This window comes from Pristiophorus japonicus, chromosome 17 (assembly GCF_044704955.1).
Source record: "Pristiophorus japonicus isolate sPriJap1 chromosome 17, sPriJap1.hap1, whole genome shotgun sequence".
Taxonomy (NCBI): Eukaryota; Metazoa; Chordata; class Chondrichthyes; family Pristiophoridae; genus Pristiophorus; species Pristiophorus japonicus.
In genome coordinates this window covers 102,163,464-102,179,576 of record NC_091993.1, presented here as the reverse complement: position 1 = coordinate 102,179,576, position 16,113 = coordinate 102,163,464, and the positions used below count along the sequence as shown (strand labels likewise).

Sequence of the window (16,113 nt, the reverse complement as noted above, 5' to 3'; positions counted from 1 at the left end):
GAAATTATCAATGAACTCATCAAAAGGTCTGGAAAAAAAAAACTGGAATATTTTGATTTCATAATACCAGATTGTCATAAAACCCCATCTGGTTCACTAGTGACCTTTAGGAATGGAAATCTGCCATCCTTATCCAGTCTGGCTTACATGTGACTCCAGACGCACAATTTGGGCGACTCTCAACTGCCCCCTGAAATGTCAGCTCACCACCATTTTCTCAAGGGCAATTAGGGATGGGCAATAAATACCGGCCTTGCCAGCGACGCCCACATCCCAGGAACGAATAAAAAATAAAGTACAGGTTGAACTTCCCTTATCCAGAACTCCCTTATCCGGAACCACTCCTCATCCAGAACCATTCCCGGCCACCGGGTGGCACATGCGCAGAACTCCAACATGAACAAATTGAAGTCCTTCCTCGCTGCTGACTCCCACAATCGCTGGCCTGACCTCGCAATACATCGCCTCCCCCCATGTTCTCTCTGTCGCACTCCCAGCCCCAACATCCTCTTGCTCAGTACCTGTACCATCCAATTTAACTTGACCACCCCTCATCCATAAAAATCCCTTATCCAAAACAGGCCAGGTCCCGAGGGTTCCAGATAAGGGAGGTTCAATCTGTAGCTGCCAAATTATAAGCACGCGATGAAAAATCATAATTTATAAAAATTCATTCTCGGGATGTGAGCATCGCTGGCAAGGGTGGCATACATTTCCCTCTGTACCATGCATGTAGTCCTCTGTGGTAGCTTTACCAGGTTGGCATCTCATTTTGACCAAGAAGTAGGTGGAATGATTTCAGGACTACAAGACAAGACAACATGATCGGAAGAGGGACGGCGGAGTGTGAAGTGACCAAATTGTACACATCAGGATAGGGGCCACTTGTGCAAATGTCTGCCCACTTTTTTGTCATTGGAGAAATTCCAACGAGTGCGGAACCTGATGCTTCCCCTACCCCCGCCATGCTCATATCAGAAGAAGAGATGGGAATGGAGGAATTACATTACGTATCAGAAATCCCACCTTTTCCCCAAACAGAAAGCACGCCTACATGATATAGGCATATGGTGCTTGCCAGGAAGATATCCTGGCTGAAGTGGGGCCCACATTGCGGGCTCCTGAATGGCTGAAAGCTGAAAATGTTCACTGTTTTAGTTAAAATAAAAATCTACCACCTTGGAAAGTGGAAAGTCTGCAGAATCTGTGTTGGAAATGGACTGAGAAACAGTTTGTGGCTGAGGCAAGTGAAGATCTGTCAGGTGGGAGCTTTTACTGTACATTTGAAGTGGTCAAGTAATCAGCTGGAGCAATGGCCACTGAACTCCCGCCTCAGGTTTAGAGCCATGCTCCCCGAATAGTGTGGTTTCCATGGCCATGAAGTGAAAAGGTAAGTTAAAAAAGCCTGTTAATGATATGTTAATGACTTTATAATGAGTTTAATTGGATCCCCTGTCGAGCCTGCTCAGTGCTGACAGACCCGACATTGGGAAAGGCGCATGGCAGCGGTTCCCAGCCCACTGTTAAAAATAACCACTTTCCTACCTGACCAGTCACCGACCCCACTCACTGACCCCCCCGGGAAATTGCAGCCTTAGTGTTAAGTGCAGTACCAAGCTATACAAGACTGTGTTAAGAACATACAATGATTGGTACATGACATCTGAATATTATTTCATTGATTGTTGAGGTTGGGATGCCTTACTCATTCATGTTGTAAACTGGCAGTCTTCTTCATGGCTGAAGGAAGAGGACTTGAAAGCAGAAAGGTAGGAAAAGAGAGAGTGATATCTATTGATCCAATGCATTGGGCTGCAAAATAGTAGAATTCAGACTCATGCTTACCAAACAATTAGGAATATTTTCTTCATTTGTTCACGTCAGCTGAGAAAAAAAAGTCAGCATGAATATAGTGTCAGCTGTGGCTCAGTGGGTAACACACTCGTCTGAGGTTATGGGTTCAAGTCCCATTCCAGGAACTTGAGCACATAAATCTAGGCTGACACTCCAGTGCAGTGCTGAGGAAATGCTGCACTGTCAGAGGGGCAGTCTTTCGAATGAGACATTAAACTGAGGACCCGTCTATCATCCCAGGTGGACGGAAAAGATCCCGTGGCACTATTTCAAAGAAGAGCAGGGGAATTACCCCCGGTGTCCTGAGACCAATATTTATCCCTCAATCAACATAACAAAAACAGATTATCTGGTCATTATCACATTGCTGTTTGTGGGAGTTTGCTGTGCACAAGTTGGCTGCTGCATTTCCCACATTACAACAGTGACCACACTCCAAAAGTACTTCATTGGCTGTAAAGCGCTTTGAGACGTTCGGTGGTCATGAAAGGCGCTATATAAATGCAAGTCTTTCTTTCTTTTAAAGCAAGGATAACTGCTTTTTACTCATGTTGATGATTAATTTTAACAAATGGATGGAAATTGTATTCAGATGGTCATGTCCATAGAAAGGCCAAAGTCACATTGTAGGGTGATATTGACAGGAGAATCAACTGAGCAACACTCGGTACATGCTTATATGTAGCACACGTGAAGCCCTGCCTTCCCCAGCCTCACAATGGCATAAGTAAGCAATGAGAATTTGGCCCCTACTTGCATTGCTTTTCTTTCATTGCTTCTCTCTCTTTCCTGTTACTTTTTTTTTTGGTCCTTTTTCATCTCGTTATTTTCTGTTTAGATCTTCACAACCTGCCTACCCAGCATCATTTTTCTTTCACTCTCTGTTGCAAGAAGCTGAACTGAATATTCTTTGCAACTTGGTCAATGCACTTGAGTTTAATGATGTTCCTTTGGGGAAATGGCACATCAAATAGAATTCAATTTAAATGCATTCCACCCTCGAAATAAAACATAAAAGCTGCAGTTGCATATTTATAGTTTGCTTTGAATGCAACACAATCACTAGTTTGTCAATGGAAATGATTCAGTGTTTCAAAAAAAAAAATCACATTTTAATTGTGCGTTGTGAAATTATAGCACAGAAATGTTAACTCTATTTTTGGAGAGATTAATTGAATTCGGTGGACCCAATTTAATTAACCTAAAATAGAGGGTTGTATGGGTGTAACATAAATATTTGAATGATAATTCCTGCTTTGATTTCCCATCGCTACTTCTCCCAAACTTCTTCCCCCTTCAGATCTCAAGAAAAATATCTGTGCAACTGCAGTGAAGGACAAACTTACAAATCAAATCGCAGATTTTGCCGTTCCTCAAAGAAGTAATCTAGGATGAACTTCCGTACAAAGTCTGGGTTTAAGGTGTTGTCGATTACTTCTGTTCTTCCAAACTGCAAATAAATTTGAGAGTGTTAGCTTCCATGCCCACATTAGACAGATTGCAAAAGTATTACAGGCGCAACGTCCCGAATCCGGAACTCCAAAAAACGGAATTGTCTGAAAACCAGACATTTTGCGCATAGCTGATGGAGTCATCCAGAATCCGGAATTATTGTCCAAAGACTGGGCATTTTGCGCACAGCTGATGGAGTCATCCGGAAATCAGGAATTATTGTCCGAAAACTGGACATTTGAGAGACAAAACCCAATATCCGGCAATATTCGGTCGAGGATTCCGGATTTCAGACAAGAAAATCAAGTCTGAAATCCGGAATCTTCGACCGAATCCGTGCCGGATTTCAAGTTTTGTCAGATTTCAGACCTCACCGCTCAAAACCTGGCACGGAGTTGATCGAAGATTCCGGATTTCAGACTATTGATTTTCTTGTCTGAAATCCGGAAAAACCCAAAAACTGGCAGAGACTCAGTCCCAAGGATTCCAGATTTCGGACATTGTACCTGGACAAAGAAACAAGTTAGTGAAATGGATGGTATAATGGGTTCAGCGCCATCCTTTCAACTCTGGGACCCAGGGTTCAAATTCAGTCCCGATTGTCTGCTGGCTGTAACAATCCTACATGAAATAGGTTTTAACAGTCTCAATCCAGTTCTTAGTGGCGTAGGCCTACAGCACAATATTCCCTTTGATTCAAACAACTTCGCAATCTCACACAAGGAGACCATGGGATTGTTGGTGTTGGGGAAATGAAAAAATGCCACATAGGTGCAGTAACATGTGCTTTTAAGTGGCTGCAGCACATTGTTAGGGCAGAGTAAAGTGAGCTCTACTCTGTATCTGGCTGTGCTATACTTGACCTGTGAGTGCTTGATGCCGATAATGGGTGCCTGAAATATAAAGAGTTCCATTCCGAGCTCTAATATCCCACACCCTGATGTGCCCAAAACATAAGAAATAAACAGGTGCATCCAAATATTATCTGAATTATCTGAAAAAGTTGTATCTCGAAAACTAGAAAAATTGGGACATAGGCCAGACAGAATTCACAAGCCACAGAAATATTTAAAAATTCATTATCTCAGTTTCAATTAATTTGCCCTACTTCTGAATAAAGATTTTAAAATTTAATAACTAACATAAATGTTGTTTATCCCACAGATCGTCATCACATCTTCCATACATATTAGAAATGAGAGATCATATTTTGAATGAAGGATCCATGCTTCACCTTGCCTTTAAACTGCAGAACTTGCATGCCTCACTTCAAATACAAATGCAAAGGTATTGAATAAGAAAAAGCTATTTTGGCCATCGAGACTGCTATATCTGACAGATAATGTACAATTTTTAATCTCATGATCTTTTCAAATTACTCGATCTCCTCGTGGAGGTAAATAACATGGGCAAAATACCTAGGAAGGTAAAACTATGAAATATTCTCCGAACCCCCAAAGGCATTTTTGTGTCAACTCCAGGATATTAGTTTATTATAATCCATATTGTGTAAACCTAACCACTTGTATTCTACAGATTACATTTCCCTACTCCTTGAAAGATCAGAACCAAAGGGGAGAATTTTAATCCTACTCACTCAGCAGAAACCTGCCCGGTGGGAAGTTAAAACATTGCCCCCACATTTACCTGTCTGAAAACTGCCATGATCGCAACGTCTGCAATTTTAACCTGCTCTCCTGAGCAGGCAGCAAGAACATGCGCCCGGAGCCAACAGGGTCCTTCTTTACATACGCATGTTGCAGCCCAATATCATCGAGACCCAACTATAATTTTAAACTCAGGCCTGAGCAGGGAATCAACCTGGAGTTAAAATCAGGACCAAAGTGTTCACAAGGTCTTTTATCTCAATACTTGTCCTGATATCTTAAATTCTGAGAGTGATCTAGCTTTTGTCAAAGGAGTTAATTAGCTGACTATGTACTAATGGATGTTTGCTCCACATGTTTAATATGTTGTGGGGGGGAAAGGCACCTTCTGATCAATAGCTTTTCTTTAATGTTTTACTCTTTGGTTCCTTTACTCTGTGTTGGAAATCGGAAATGACAGCAGAAAATGCTGGAAACACTCAGAGGTCAAGGAGCATCACATGGAAAAAAAGGCAAAGCTTGAGATTTTCTTTCACTGTTTGTGAAATCACTACTGTATTATTTATGCTTTTCAGCATTTTAAAGAATTTGATCTGCCTCTCTCAGCTTTCCTTTCTTCAATGTGAACAGCTGGATACAAACAGTGATGCATTTGAGCTTCAGCATACAGCGGAAATTTTAATTACATCGTGAACAGCCTTGAAACATTCTACGAGAGGTGGGTGACCAAATAAGTTTTTATTGTTATCAATATACTTGCGAAGGTTGGTATTGTAAACCTTCATTTCATAATATTTTTAAAAAGGGGAATAATGGGTACTCACTTAAATATTAAAATATAAAAGAGCGGTTAGTTGGAACGGTGTCAATTGATTGCAATATTACTGGATTGATCATAAACCACAAGAATGAAACTGAAATCTTTCAGAGTATTCAGGGAGGTCTTACAGCAAAACGTTATCTTGCATTATAGACCACTGGACAATCCACAAATCTCCCATTTAACCTCCGAGCCATGCTATTCCTGGTTTTTCAAGGTTCTTGCTGAGTTTTGTTGTGCTCTGCACAACATCCAGCTGTACCACCCATAGAATACAAACTGCTTTAAGCTTTGCTTTCACAGCTCATGAAATCGTCTGAAACTCTCCGATGCACTTCTTCCTACATTACAACAGTGACTGCACTCTAAAAGCACCTCGCTGGCTGTAAAGAGCTTTGAGATGTCCAATGGTCATGAAAGGCGATATATAAATCCAAGTCTTTCTTCTTTCTTCGTATTTATTGAGGGTTAAAAACATAATTGTGGATGCCCAAGATTAATTGGACCAGTTAGCACTTGCCTTCAAATGTATAATTTGTACCTTTGTGGATTTCTCCCTAACTTATATTATGCTGCGAGGGAAGCAAATAATCAAAGATAAAACTTCTTCCGAAAAACTATAACATTTCTTGCCAACCCCCAGGTGCAACCTTGCAACAAAAAAGAGACACCAGATTAACATTATTCTACCTAAATCTGGTGACATTTCTATGGTCAGAATGTCACTGCAGCTTGTACTGCATGAAGGTCCTGAGCAGCCATGCCTTTGTTTGTCCAAGTCATCTTTAATCCATCCCATAAATAGACATTGATCATTTTTTTTTAAACTTTTCTACCAACTTTCTTTCATCACCTATCATCATCATAAAGGTGGTGGTGACTCCTGTTGGGGTTCAATTCCAATAGGCACCTGCTTCATCCCAATATCTCACCAAAGTAGCTATTTGTAGTGAGAATAAATTGAGTGTCAACAGGTATTCAACTATGGATAGCACCACAGTGAGGCCTGATTTGGATGTCACCCACCATCCAGCCATGGATAGCGACCATCATTCCGGAGATGAGGGGGTTGACTTATGAGGATAAGTTGAGTAGGTTGGGCCTATACACATTGGAGTTCAGAAGAATGAGAGGTGATCTTATTGAAACTTATAAGGTAATGAGGGGGCTCGACAAGGTAGATGCAGAGAGAATATTCCCATTCATAGGGGAAACTAAAACTAGGGGGCATAGCCTTAGAATAAGGGGCCACCCATTTAAAACTGAGATGAGGAGATATTTCTTCTCTCAGAGGGTTATAAATCTGTGGAATTCTCTACCGCACATTGAATATATTTAAGGCGGAGATAAACAGATTTTTGAGCGATAAGGGAGTAAAGGGTTATGGGGAGTGGGCAGGGAAGTGGAGCTGAGTCCATGATCAGATCAGCTATGATCTTTATTGAATGGCAGAGCAGGTTGAGGGGTGGTATGGCCTTCTTATGTTCTTATGACCAGGAACAGGAACTCCAGATGATTTCTTTCCTTCCTCCATCACCTGTGACGTTAAATGCAAAGTTCCCAACCACTGCAGAGGTCAACATGCGGGACATTCAACAATTCTGGTTTTATGGTAACCCTACCGTCAACTGAGACTTCACATCAGCAGCAGATTTACCCTATAATGGCTCCTGCCTTCCATCCTATCACAGACATTCCCTTTTGTTCTATTCTCCACTCTCCCCTACCCCTTTCCCTGCCTCTGCATATGCATAAAACCAGTTACATCCCTAACTTTTGCCAATTCAGACGAAGTATCAATGACCTGAAACGTCAGCTCTGTTTCTCTCTCCAAAGATGCTGCCTGACCTGCTTGTGTTTTGCCTTTGATTTACCCTATAATGTATGGCTGCGTTTTAAAGGGGTTAAACATGAATAAAAGACGTACGCAACCTTAGGACATCCCAAAGCACTTTACAGCCAATTAAGTACTTTGCAGTGTAGTCACCATGTGCACAGCAAGCTCCCACAAACAGCAATGAAATAAATAACTCGCCCATCTGTTTTAGATGTTGTTTGAGGGATAAATGTTGGCCAGGACATCGGGAAAGAACTCCTCTGCCCTTCTTCAAATAGTGCCATGGGATCTTTAAATTTCATTTGAGAATGCACACGGGGTCTCAGTTTAACGCCTCATCTGAAAGATGGCACCTTTGACAGTGCAATGCTCCCTCAGTCCTGCACTGAAATGCCGACTGTAATGTATGCACCTATGAGCTCACAGGTTTGTAAAGCTGTTGAGTTGGAAGTGGCTTAGCCACTTATGTGATTATGTGATGTTCATAAGTCTCAATAAAACCCCAGCCAGTTGGTTCAGGGGATTCATGATGAAGCAGATGGTTGAGAGCATGGTGGATGAACTGCGAATGTGTAGTGTGATTGTTAAACCTTTCTTAATAGCAATGTGTTGCTATGAATTCTTAAGCAAAGAACCCATGAAGCAAATACATTACACCGACCGAGACTATCTGCTCAAGTCTCAGGAGTGGGGCTTGAACCGCCAACATTTTGACTCAGGAGAGTGTGCTAACATTGAGCCAAGACTGACACTTTGATGTGAGCCTATTCCATGCACCAACTATTCGGAGGATGCAAGGACATTTTATTTATCTTCAGTCATGGTTTAGGTTTGCAATTTTATACTCATGGCCTCTTCGCTCCAATCAGAGTTTAAGTCAAAATTAAATCATATGGTTCTATCCACATCAACTATCACTTTAAAACATACATGATTGTTCTATTTTAATGCAGGTACAATCTAGTTGGAGTTTTAAGCAGCCATTTTAACTGACCTAAAGCAGAAGAACTTCAGCTGATTTTAAAACTAAGAATGCAAGTTTTGTGCATCAACATATATTACTGAACAGTATTATATAACCAGCATCAACCTATTCTTAAAATAAAATCAACCTTTGTTGATTATTTAACTGAAATCTATTTGAAATGCATAGTTTGTTTTTTAAAGATTATATTTAATTTTGTACATGATGAAATGCTAAGCATGAAATTATTGTAAGCCCCAATAATGAATAATTAGTAAGCTTTCTTTCTGACGATCCGGAGGGACATAAAGAACAATATTGAATTTTAAATGAGCGACATGCCCGATTTGTAAAAGATTATCTGTGTCTTTCACTTTGTACAACTGAAGCACATGTACACCATCATAAAAAACTGAAACAGACAAGTTACTGTGTTAGGTGCAATGTCAGGGGTCACACCTGAAACGTTAACTGACCTGTTCTCTCCACAGATGCTGCCTGACCCGCTGAATGTCTTTCACTATCTTGTGACTTTAGTTCTATTCATGTGGGCACAGCATGTTGAGACTATACTCTTCCAGGCAGGGCTGGGGGTGGGGTGGGGGGGGGAAATCAGGTGTTAAACAAAAGACTGCAAGAGACAGTCATTGATTTGGAGCGGGAAGTTAAAGCACAAGTCAGTTCTTGCAGTCAGATGTTCTCTCGAAAGAAAGGGAACGCTAAAAACAAATCCACCCATAATAGAGACAGGGCGAGTGGTTTATTAATTTCTCCCATTTCTCAAGGAGAGAAAAGAGATTGCATGAAGTAGGTTAAATTTGCTTAAATTCACTTGCTGCCTGTAAATCAAGCAGCTTAAATGATTCGGATCTGGCCTTATCCTAACAAGGTCTGGCAGTGGCCCGCAGTTTTAATGTGGGTCAGGAAGAGCACTCTTCCATATGGTACGGAGCATAGTGGTTACGTTACTGGACTAGTAATCAGAGGCCTGGACTAATGGTCCTGAGACATGAGTTCACATCCCATCATAGCAGCTGAGGAATTTAAATTCAGTTAAATTGAATAAATCTGGAATAAAAAGCTTGTGTCAGTAATAATGACCATGAAACTACTGGATTGTTGGATAAGCCCATCTGGTTCGCCAATGTCCTTTAGGGAAGGAAATCTGCTGTCCTTACCGGGTCTGGCCTATATGTGACTCCAGACCCATAGCAATGTGATTAACTCTTCATTGCCCTCCTTCGTTCAGTTGTACCAAACTGTTAAGAAAAAGATCTTCACCTCATGGACTGCAGCGGTTGAAGAAGGTGGCGCACCACCTTCACAAGGACACTTAGAGAAGGGCAAGAAATGCTGGCCTTGCCAGCGATGCCCACATCTCTTGAATGAATTTTTTAAAAAACCTCCCGGCTCCACATTCAGGTATTTTGTACAATTTACCTATTTGGTAGCAGCCTGCAGCTGTCGCTTTAAGGACTGACAGTTAGGCCGCATGTAGACCTGGTTTTCCTGAACGCAACTAGCCCGGCGCCGTCTGTATTCATGGCAAGACAATTTTACACAAGGAGCCTCAAACAGGCCTCATTTGCGTATCAAATAGGCGTAACAGGCAGAGCAGCTGTTTCAGACGCTGGCCCTGGACGTCTGAATCTTTGACTAATGAGCACTCACTTCCTGTCTGCCATATCGAAGGTTAAGAGCTAGTTTAGCACCCAAGAAACAGGCATGGTACCATCGAATTTCTAGGCCACTAACTTTCAGTTAAAAATCATTTTTGTCAACTACCCTGCCAGTTGAACTTTTTTGGCACTGTTTCAGAAAATGAATTCACATATTTCATGGAAAAAAATTGACCATGTTGTGTATTCTTTATGATAATCCTTCCATGCTTCATTTGGATGGCAGTAAGAAAAATTGAACTTGGTTGTCAGAATGGGCCTTATCTGTCGGTAAAGGAATCTATGAAATGATTGATATGCCAGGATGCGACATGGGACTTAATATATATATCTCTTAAAAGACACCTTCAATGTCTGTTCTTTTCTGATTGATGGGTTAAAAGTGGGTTAAAATCAATGAGTTATCCTCTTTGCAATTTATTCTAGGTTTGTGATCTTGCTCAAGCTTCACCAAATCTCTTAGTTAACTACTTATCAGAAGGTATTAATGCAGAGAACTCTTGGTGGCCTGGCTTCTGTAGTGGTATGATGAACGACTACAATCAGAGATTTGACAGCTCTAAGGATCATTTCAATGTAGTTGGGTAATCACACCCGAATACTAGAAATCAGGCTAATCCATCGAATTCTACTTAGAATCACAGAAGCACTTCAGCTAGTCCCACTCCCTCGCCCTTTTCCTGTAGTCCTCCAATTTTTATTCATTCAGGTACTTATCTAATTCCTCTTTGAAAGCCACGATTGAGTCTGCCTCCACCACCCTTTCAGGCCGCGTCAGGTCAGGAGCCTAACCACTCACTGCGTAAAAATGTTTTTCCTCATATCCCCTTTGGTTCTTCTGCCAATCACCTTAAATCTGTGTCCTCTGGTTCTCGACTCTTCTGCCAATGGGAACAGTTTCTCTCCCTCTACTCTGCCCAGACCCCTCATGATTTTGAACACCTCTATCAAATCTCCTCTCACTCTTCTCCGCTCTGAGGAGAACAACTCCAGCTTCTCCAATCTATCCATGTAACTGAAGTCGCTCATCCCTGGAATAATTCTCGGAAATCTTGAAGGCCTTCACATCCTTCCAAAGTGCTGTGCGCCCAGTAATGATGTGGGAAGGGTTATGTGGGAAGGGTTAGGCCTTCCCGTCGGAAAATGTTCAGGAGTCACATTGAAAATTGCTATCAGTGCATCAATGGCTCAAATTGGATTTCCATTCTTGTAGTACTAAGGAGGTTTAACAGCAGCAAGCAATACTTAAAGTTTAAAGATGCACAGTGCAGGGAAGGGCAATATAGTAAGTACAGAGAAAGGTTCACTGCAACCTCCATTTTGAAAAATGTATCCATGATGTTTTAATTTTTCAAAATATTTAAATATATTGATCTGGAGGTATAATTAATTAAAATATAATTTTTCTTGATTTTTTTACTTTCAACTTCATCCAGAGCCAAATATGTATTTTATGTTTTGTAAGAAGAGACAATATTAATCGAATACTTTTCATATTTCTAATCATTCTGGGCACGTGGGCATCTCTGGCAAGGCCGGCATTTATGACCCTTCCCTAGTTGTCCTGAGAATATGATGGTGGGCCTTTTCCTTGAACTGCTGCTGCTCGTAGCCGAGCCGAGTGGCTTGCTAGACCGCTTCAAAGAGCAGTTAAAAATCATCCACGTTAATGTGGGACTGGATCTTAATTTAATCTCACCAGTTTACATCAATCTCAGCTGTTGTTCTCAACTTTAAATTTATAATTAATAAATTGCATTTGTAATCGCTGTTATTTATTTTGGCAACTAATCCTATGGACTAATTATTTTCATTCGCAATGTTTAAATACTGCTCTGGTTCTAACATTAATAAACAATTGTTAGTTCATGACTAACAAGTAGTAAAAATTCTAATACAATTCGAACTGGTTGATGCAAGCGGGAGTCCAGGAAGTCGGAGAGGCCTATAAAAGGCCCAACAGTCGGCGGAGGCGAGAGTTCGAGCAGCGGGGGTCCAGGGAGGCGTCGGAGAGGCCAGCTGGTGCAGGGGCAGGGGCAGAAGGTAAACAAAGAAATAGAAAGAAATCGAAAGGTGACATCACAGCCAAGGGAGTAAGTGATTGGCGAATAGTTTTTCTTTTTCTTTTCCCTATCAGCAGGTAACCTTTATTATTGTTGTTGCCAAATTAAGTTAATCTAAGGGTTAAGTCATGGCAGGAGAGCTCGGACACGTGTCATGCTCCTCCTGTGCTATGTGGGAACTCAATGACACTTCCAGTGTCCCTGACAACTACATGTGCGGGAAGTGTATTCTGCTGCAGCTCCTGACAGACCACATTGTGGCACTGGAGCTGCGGGTGGATTCATTCTGGAGCATGCGCAATGCTGAGGATGCCGTGAATAGCACGTTTAGTGAGTTGGTCTCACCGCAGGTAAACGTTACACAGACTGATAGGGAATGGATGACCAACAGGAAGAGCAGTGGAAGGAAGGTAGTGCAGAGGACCCCTGTGGTCATCCCCCTCCAAAACAGATACACTGCTTTGGGTATTGGTGGAGGGGGATGACTCATCTGGGCAGGGAAGTAGCAGCCAAGTCCATGGCACCGTGGTGGCTCTGCTGCACAGGAGGGCAGGAAAAAGAGTGGGAGAGCTATAGTGGTAGGGGATTCTATTGTAAGGGGAATAGACAGACGTTTCTGCGGCCGCAATCAAGACTCCAGGATGGTATGTTGCCTCCCTGGTGCAAGGGTCAAGGATGTCTTGGAGCGGTTGCAGGACATTTTGAAGGGGGAGGGTGAACAACCAGTTGTCGTGCATATAGGTACCAACGATATAGGTAAAAAAACGGGATGAGGTCCTACAAGCTGAATTTAGGGAGCTAGGAGTTAAATTAAAAAGTAGGACCTCAAAGGGAGTAATCTCAGGATTGCTACCAGTGCCACATGCTAGTCAGAGCAGGAATCGCAGGATAGCTCAGGTGAATACGTGGCTTGAGGAGTGGTGCAGAAGGGAGGGATTCAAATTTCTGGGACATTGGAACCGGTTCTGGGGGAGGTGGGACCAGTACAAACCGGACAGTCTGCACCTGGGCAGGACTGGAACCAATGTCCTCGGAGGAGTGTTTGCGAGTGCTGTTGGGGAGGGGTTAAAGTAATATGGCAGGGGGATGGGAACCTATGCAGCGAGACAGAGGGAAGTAGAATGGGGGCAGAAAGAAAAGATAGAAAGAATAAAAGTAAAAGTGGAGGGCAGAGAAACCCGAGGCAAAAATCAAAAAGGGCACATTGCAGCAAAATTCTAAAAGGCAAAGTGTGTTAAAAAGATAAGCCTGAAGGCTCACTGCCTCAATGCGATGAGTATTCATAATAAGGCGGACGAATTAACTGCACTGTCATGTATTCAACCAGCATTGTAACCCATGTATAATCTGACCTAAGTTGTACACTGTGAGAGCATGACCACTAGGTGGAAGACACTCCTAACCTGGGCCTTCAGGTACAAAAGGGGAAGCTCCTCCCAACTTCATCACTTGGAGTGCTAAGGAATAAAGGACAGGTCACAGACTGACCTTCTCTCAAGCAAGGGCCACATGTGCATTTATACTGTATAGTAAGGTCCTATCAATGGCGACGAGAAACTGGGATTTAAACCACGCGAGCATGGCCACGAGCAGAACAGACGAGAGGTACTATGTTAAGGAATGGTTGGGACAGAGATTCAACATTGTTAAAGCAGCACACAGTTCTCCAGGCAGACAGGGGCAATCGGGCATGCCCCAACATGTAGTCGAAGCCAGGGGGAGGAGTTCGACAGAGACAATGGCAAGCTGAATGGCGATTCACGCCATTGCAAGGGACAATGCGACCAGTAATGGGGCCATCAACACCTGTTAATGGCGCATTCAAGGACAATAACAGGGGCAGTCAGGGACGATCGACTGCCAAGGGACCTTTTGTTTCCAACAACAGCTCATGTTGAAGGCACGGAGGCACACACTCAGCCGGAGTTTGCAGATATGAGCAAAATACCTGCAGAAATTGCAGAAGTGAATGCTGGGGGAAATCGCTGTAAGCTGAAGTTCAGCGAGTTCATGTGGAGCACATATACAGTTCATACACCAGGACGCCACCGATAATGATGAAAGTGCTCCTCAACGGCATCCCAGTATCAATGGAGCTAGACATGGGGGCCAGCCAGTCCCTGATGGGTATCAAACAGTTCGAAAAGTTGTGGGCGTCCAAGGCCAGGAGGCCAAAATTATCGCCGATTGCCGCACAGCTACGGACTTACACAAAGCAGATCATTCCGGTGCTAGGCAGCGCCACGGTAGTCATGATCCACAAAGATTCGGAGAACAGGTTGCTACTCTGGATTGTCCCAGGGGACGGTCCCGCACTACTGGGGAGGAGTTGGCTTGCTGTCATGAACTGGAAATGGGGCGATGTCAATGCAATTTCCTCTGTGGAGAGAGTATCATGCTCACAGATCCTGGACAAATTTAACTCACTATTTCAACCCGGCATCGGCACTTTCATGGGGGCCAAAGTAGTGATTCACATAAACCCGGACGCCAGGCCAGTACACCACAAGGCTAGAGCGGTGCTGTACATGATGCGGGAAAAGATAGAAGGTGAATTGGACCGCCTGCTGAGGGAAGGCATCATCTCGCCAGTCGAATTCAGTGACTGGGCGAGCCCGATTGTGCCGGTGCTCAAGGCGGATGGATCGGTCAGGATATGTGGTGATTACAAGGCCACCATCAATCGGGTGTCACTCCAAGATCAGTACCCGCTACCGAGAGCGGAGGACCTCTTTGCGACGCTATCCGGCAAACTTTTTTCAAAATTGGACCTGACCTCAGCTTACACGACCCAGGAGCTGGAGAGTGAGTCGAAGAAGCTGACTACCATCACGACACACAAGGGGTTGTTTGAGTACAACAGATGTCTGTTCGGGATTCGCTCGGCCGCCACAATCTTCCAACGAAATATTGAAAGTCTCCTCAAGTTGATTCCAGAGATGGTGGTTTTTCAGGACGACATCCTCATCACGGGTCGAGATACTGAAGAACATCTCCACAACCTGGAGGAGATGCTAAGCAGACTGGACCGGGTAGGGCTGCGACTGAAAAAGGCGAAGTGCGTCTTCCTAGCTCCAGAGGTAGAATTCCTGGGGATGAGGGTAGCAGCAGACGGGATCAGCCCTACTGCATCCAAGACGGAAGCGATCCAGAGAGCACCCAGACCCCGTAACACGATGGAGCTGCGTTCGTTCCTGGGGCTCCTGAACTATTTTGGTAACTTTCTTCCCAAATTGAGCACACTGCTAGAGCGGCTACACGTGCTCCTACGCAAATGTCGCGAATGGGTCTGGGGGGACAGCCAGGAAAGAGCTTTTAATAAAGCATGCAATTTGTTATGTTCCAACAATCTGTTACCGCTATATGACCCATGTAAGAAACTTGTGTTAACGTGCGATGCGTCATCCTATGATGTCGGGTGTGTGTTGCAGCATGTCAATGTCAAGGGTCAGTTACAGCCGGTAGCTTATGCCTCCAGGAGTCTGTCCCAGGCAGAAAGGGGCTACGGGATGGTAGAAAAGGAGGTACTCGCATGTGTATATGCTGTAAAGAAAATGCACCAGTACCTGTTTGGCAGGAAATTTGAGCTGGAGACAGATCACAAACCCCTAACGTCCCTTTTGGCCGACAACAAGGCCATAAATGCAAACGCATCGGCCCGCATACATGGGTGGGCACTCAGGTTAGCCGCCTATGACGATACAATTCGGCACAAACCGGGCACCGAAAACTGCGCCGATGCACTCAGCAGGCTCCCACTAGCCACCACTGAAGGGGATACCGAGCATGCTGCTGAGATGGTCATGGCTATCGAAGCTTTCGGAAGCGAAGGCTCAC

General features: G+C 43.5%; 1 protein-coding gene across 2 annotated transcripts in view; it reads right to left on the bottom strand.

The window, feature by feature from the left end:
- LOC139228246 (copine-8-like) overlaps positions 1-16,113 on the bottom strand; it is a 781,549-nt gene that overhangs the window by 620,447 nt on the left and 144,989 nt on the right. For both annotated transcript variants that reach the window (XM_070859423.1, XM_070859422.1), the window contains exon 4: positions 3,201-3,304. In XM_070859423.1, coding sequence (XP_070715524.1) covers positions 3,201-3,304 — 104 coding nt within the window. The remainder of the gene's footprint in view (positions 1-3,200; positions 3,305-16,113) is intronic.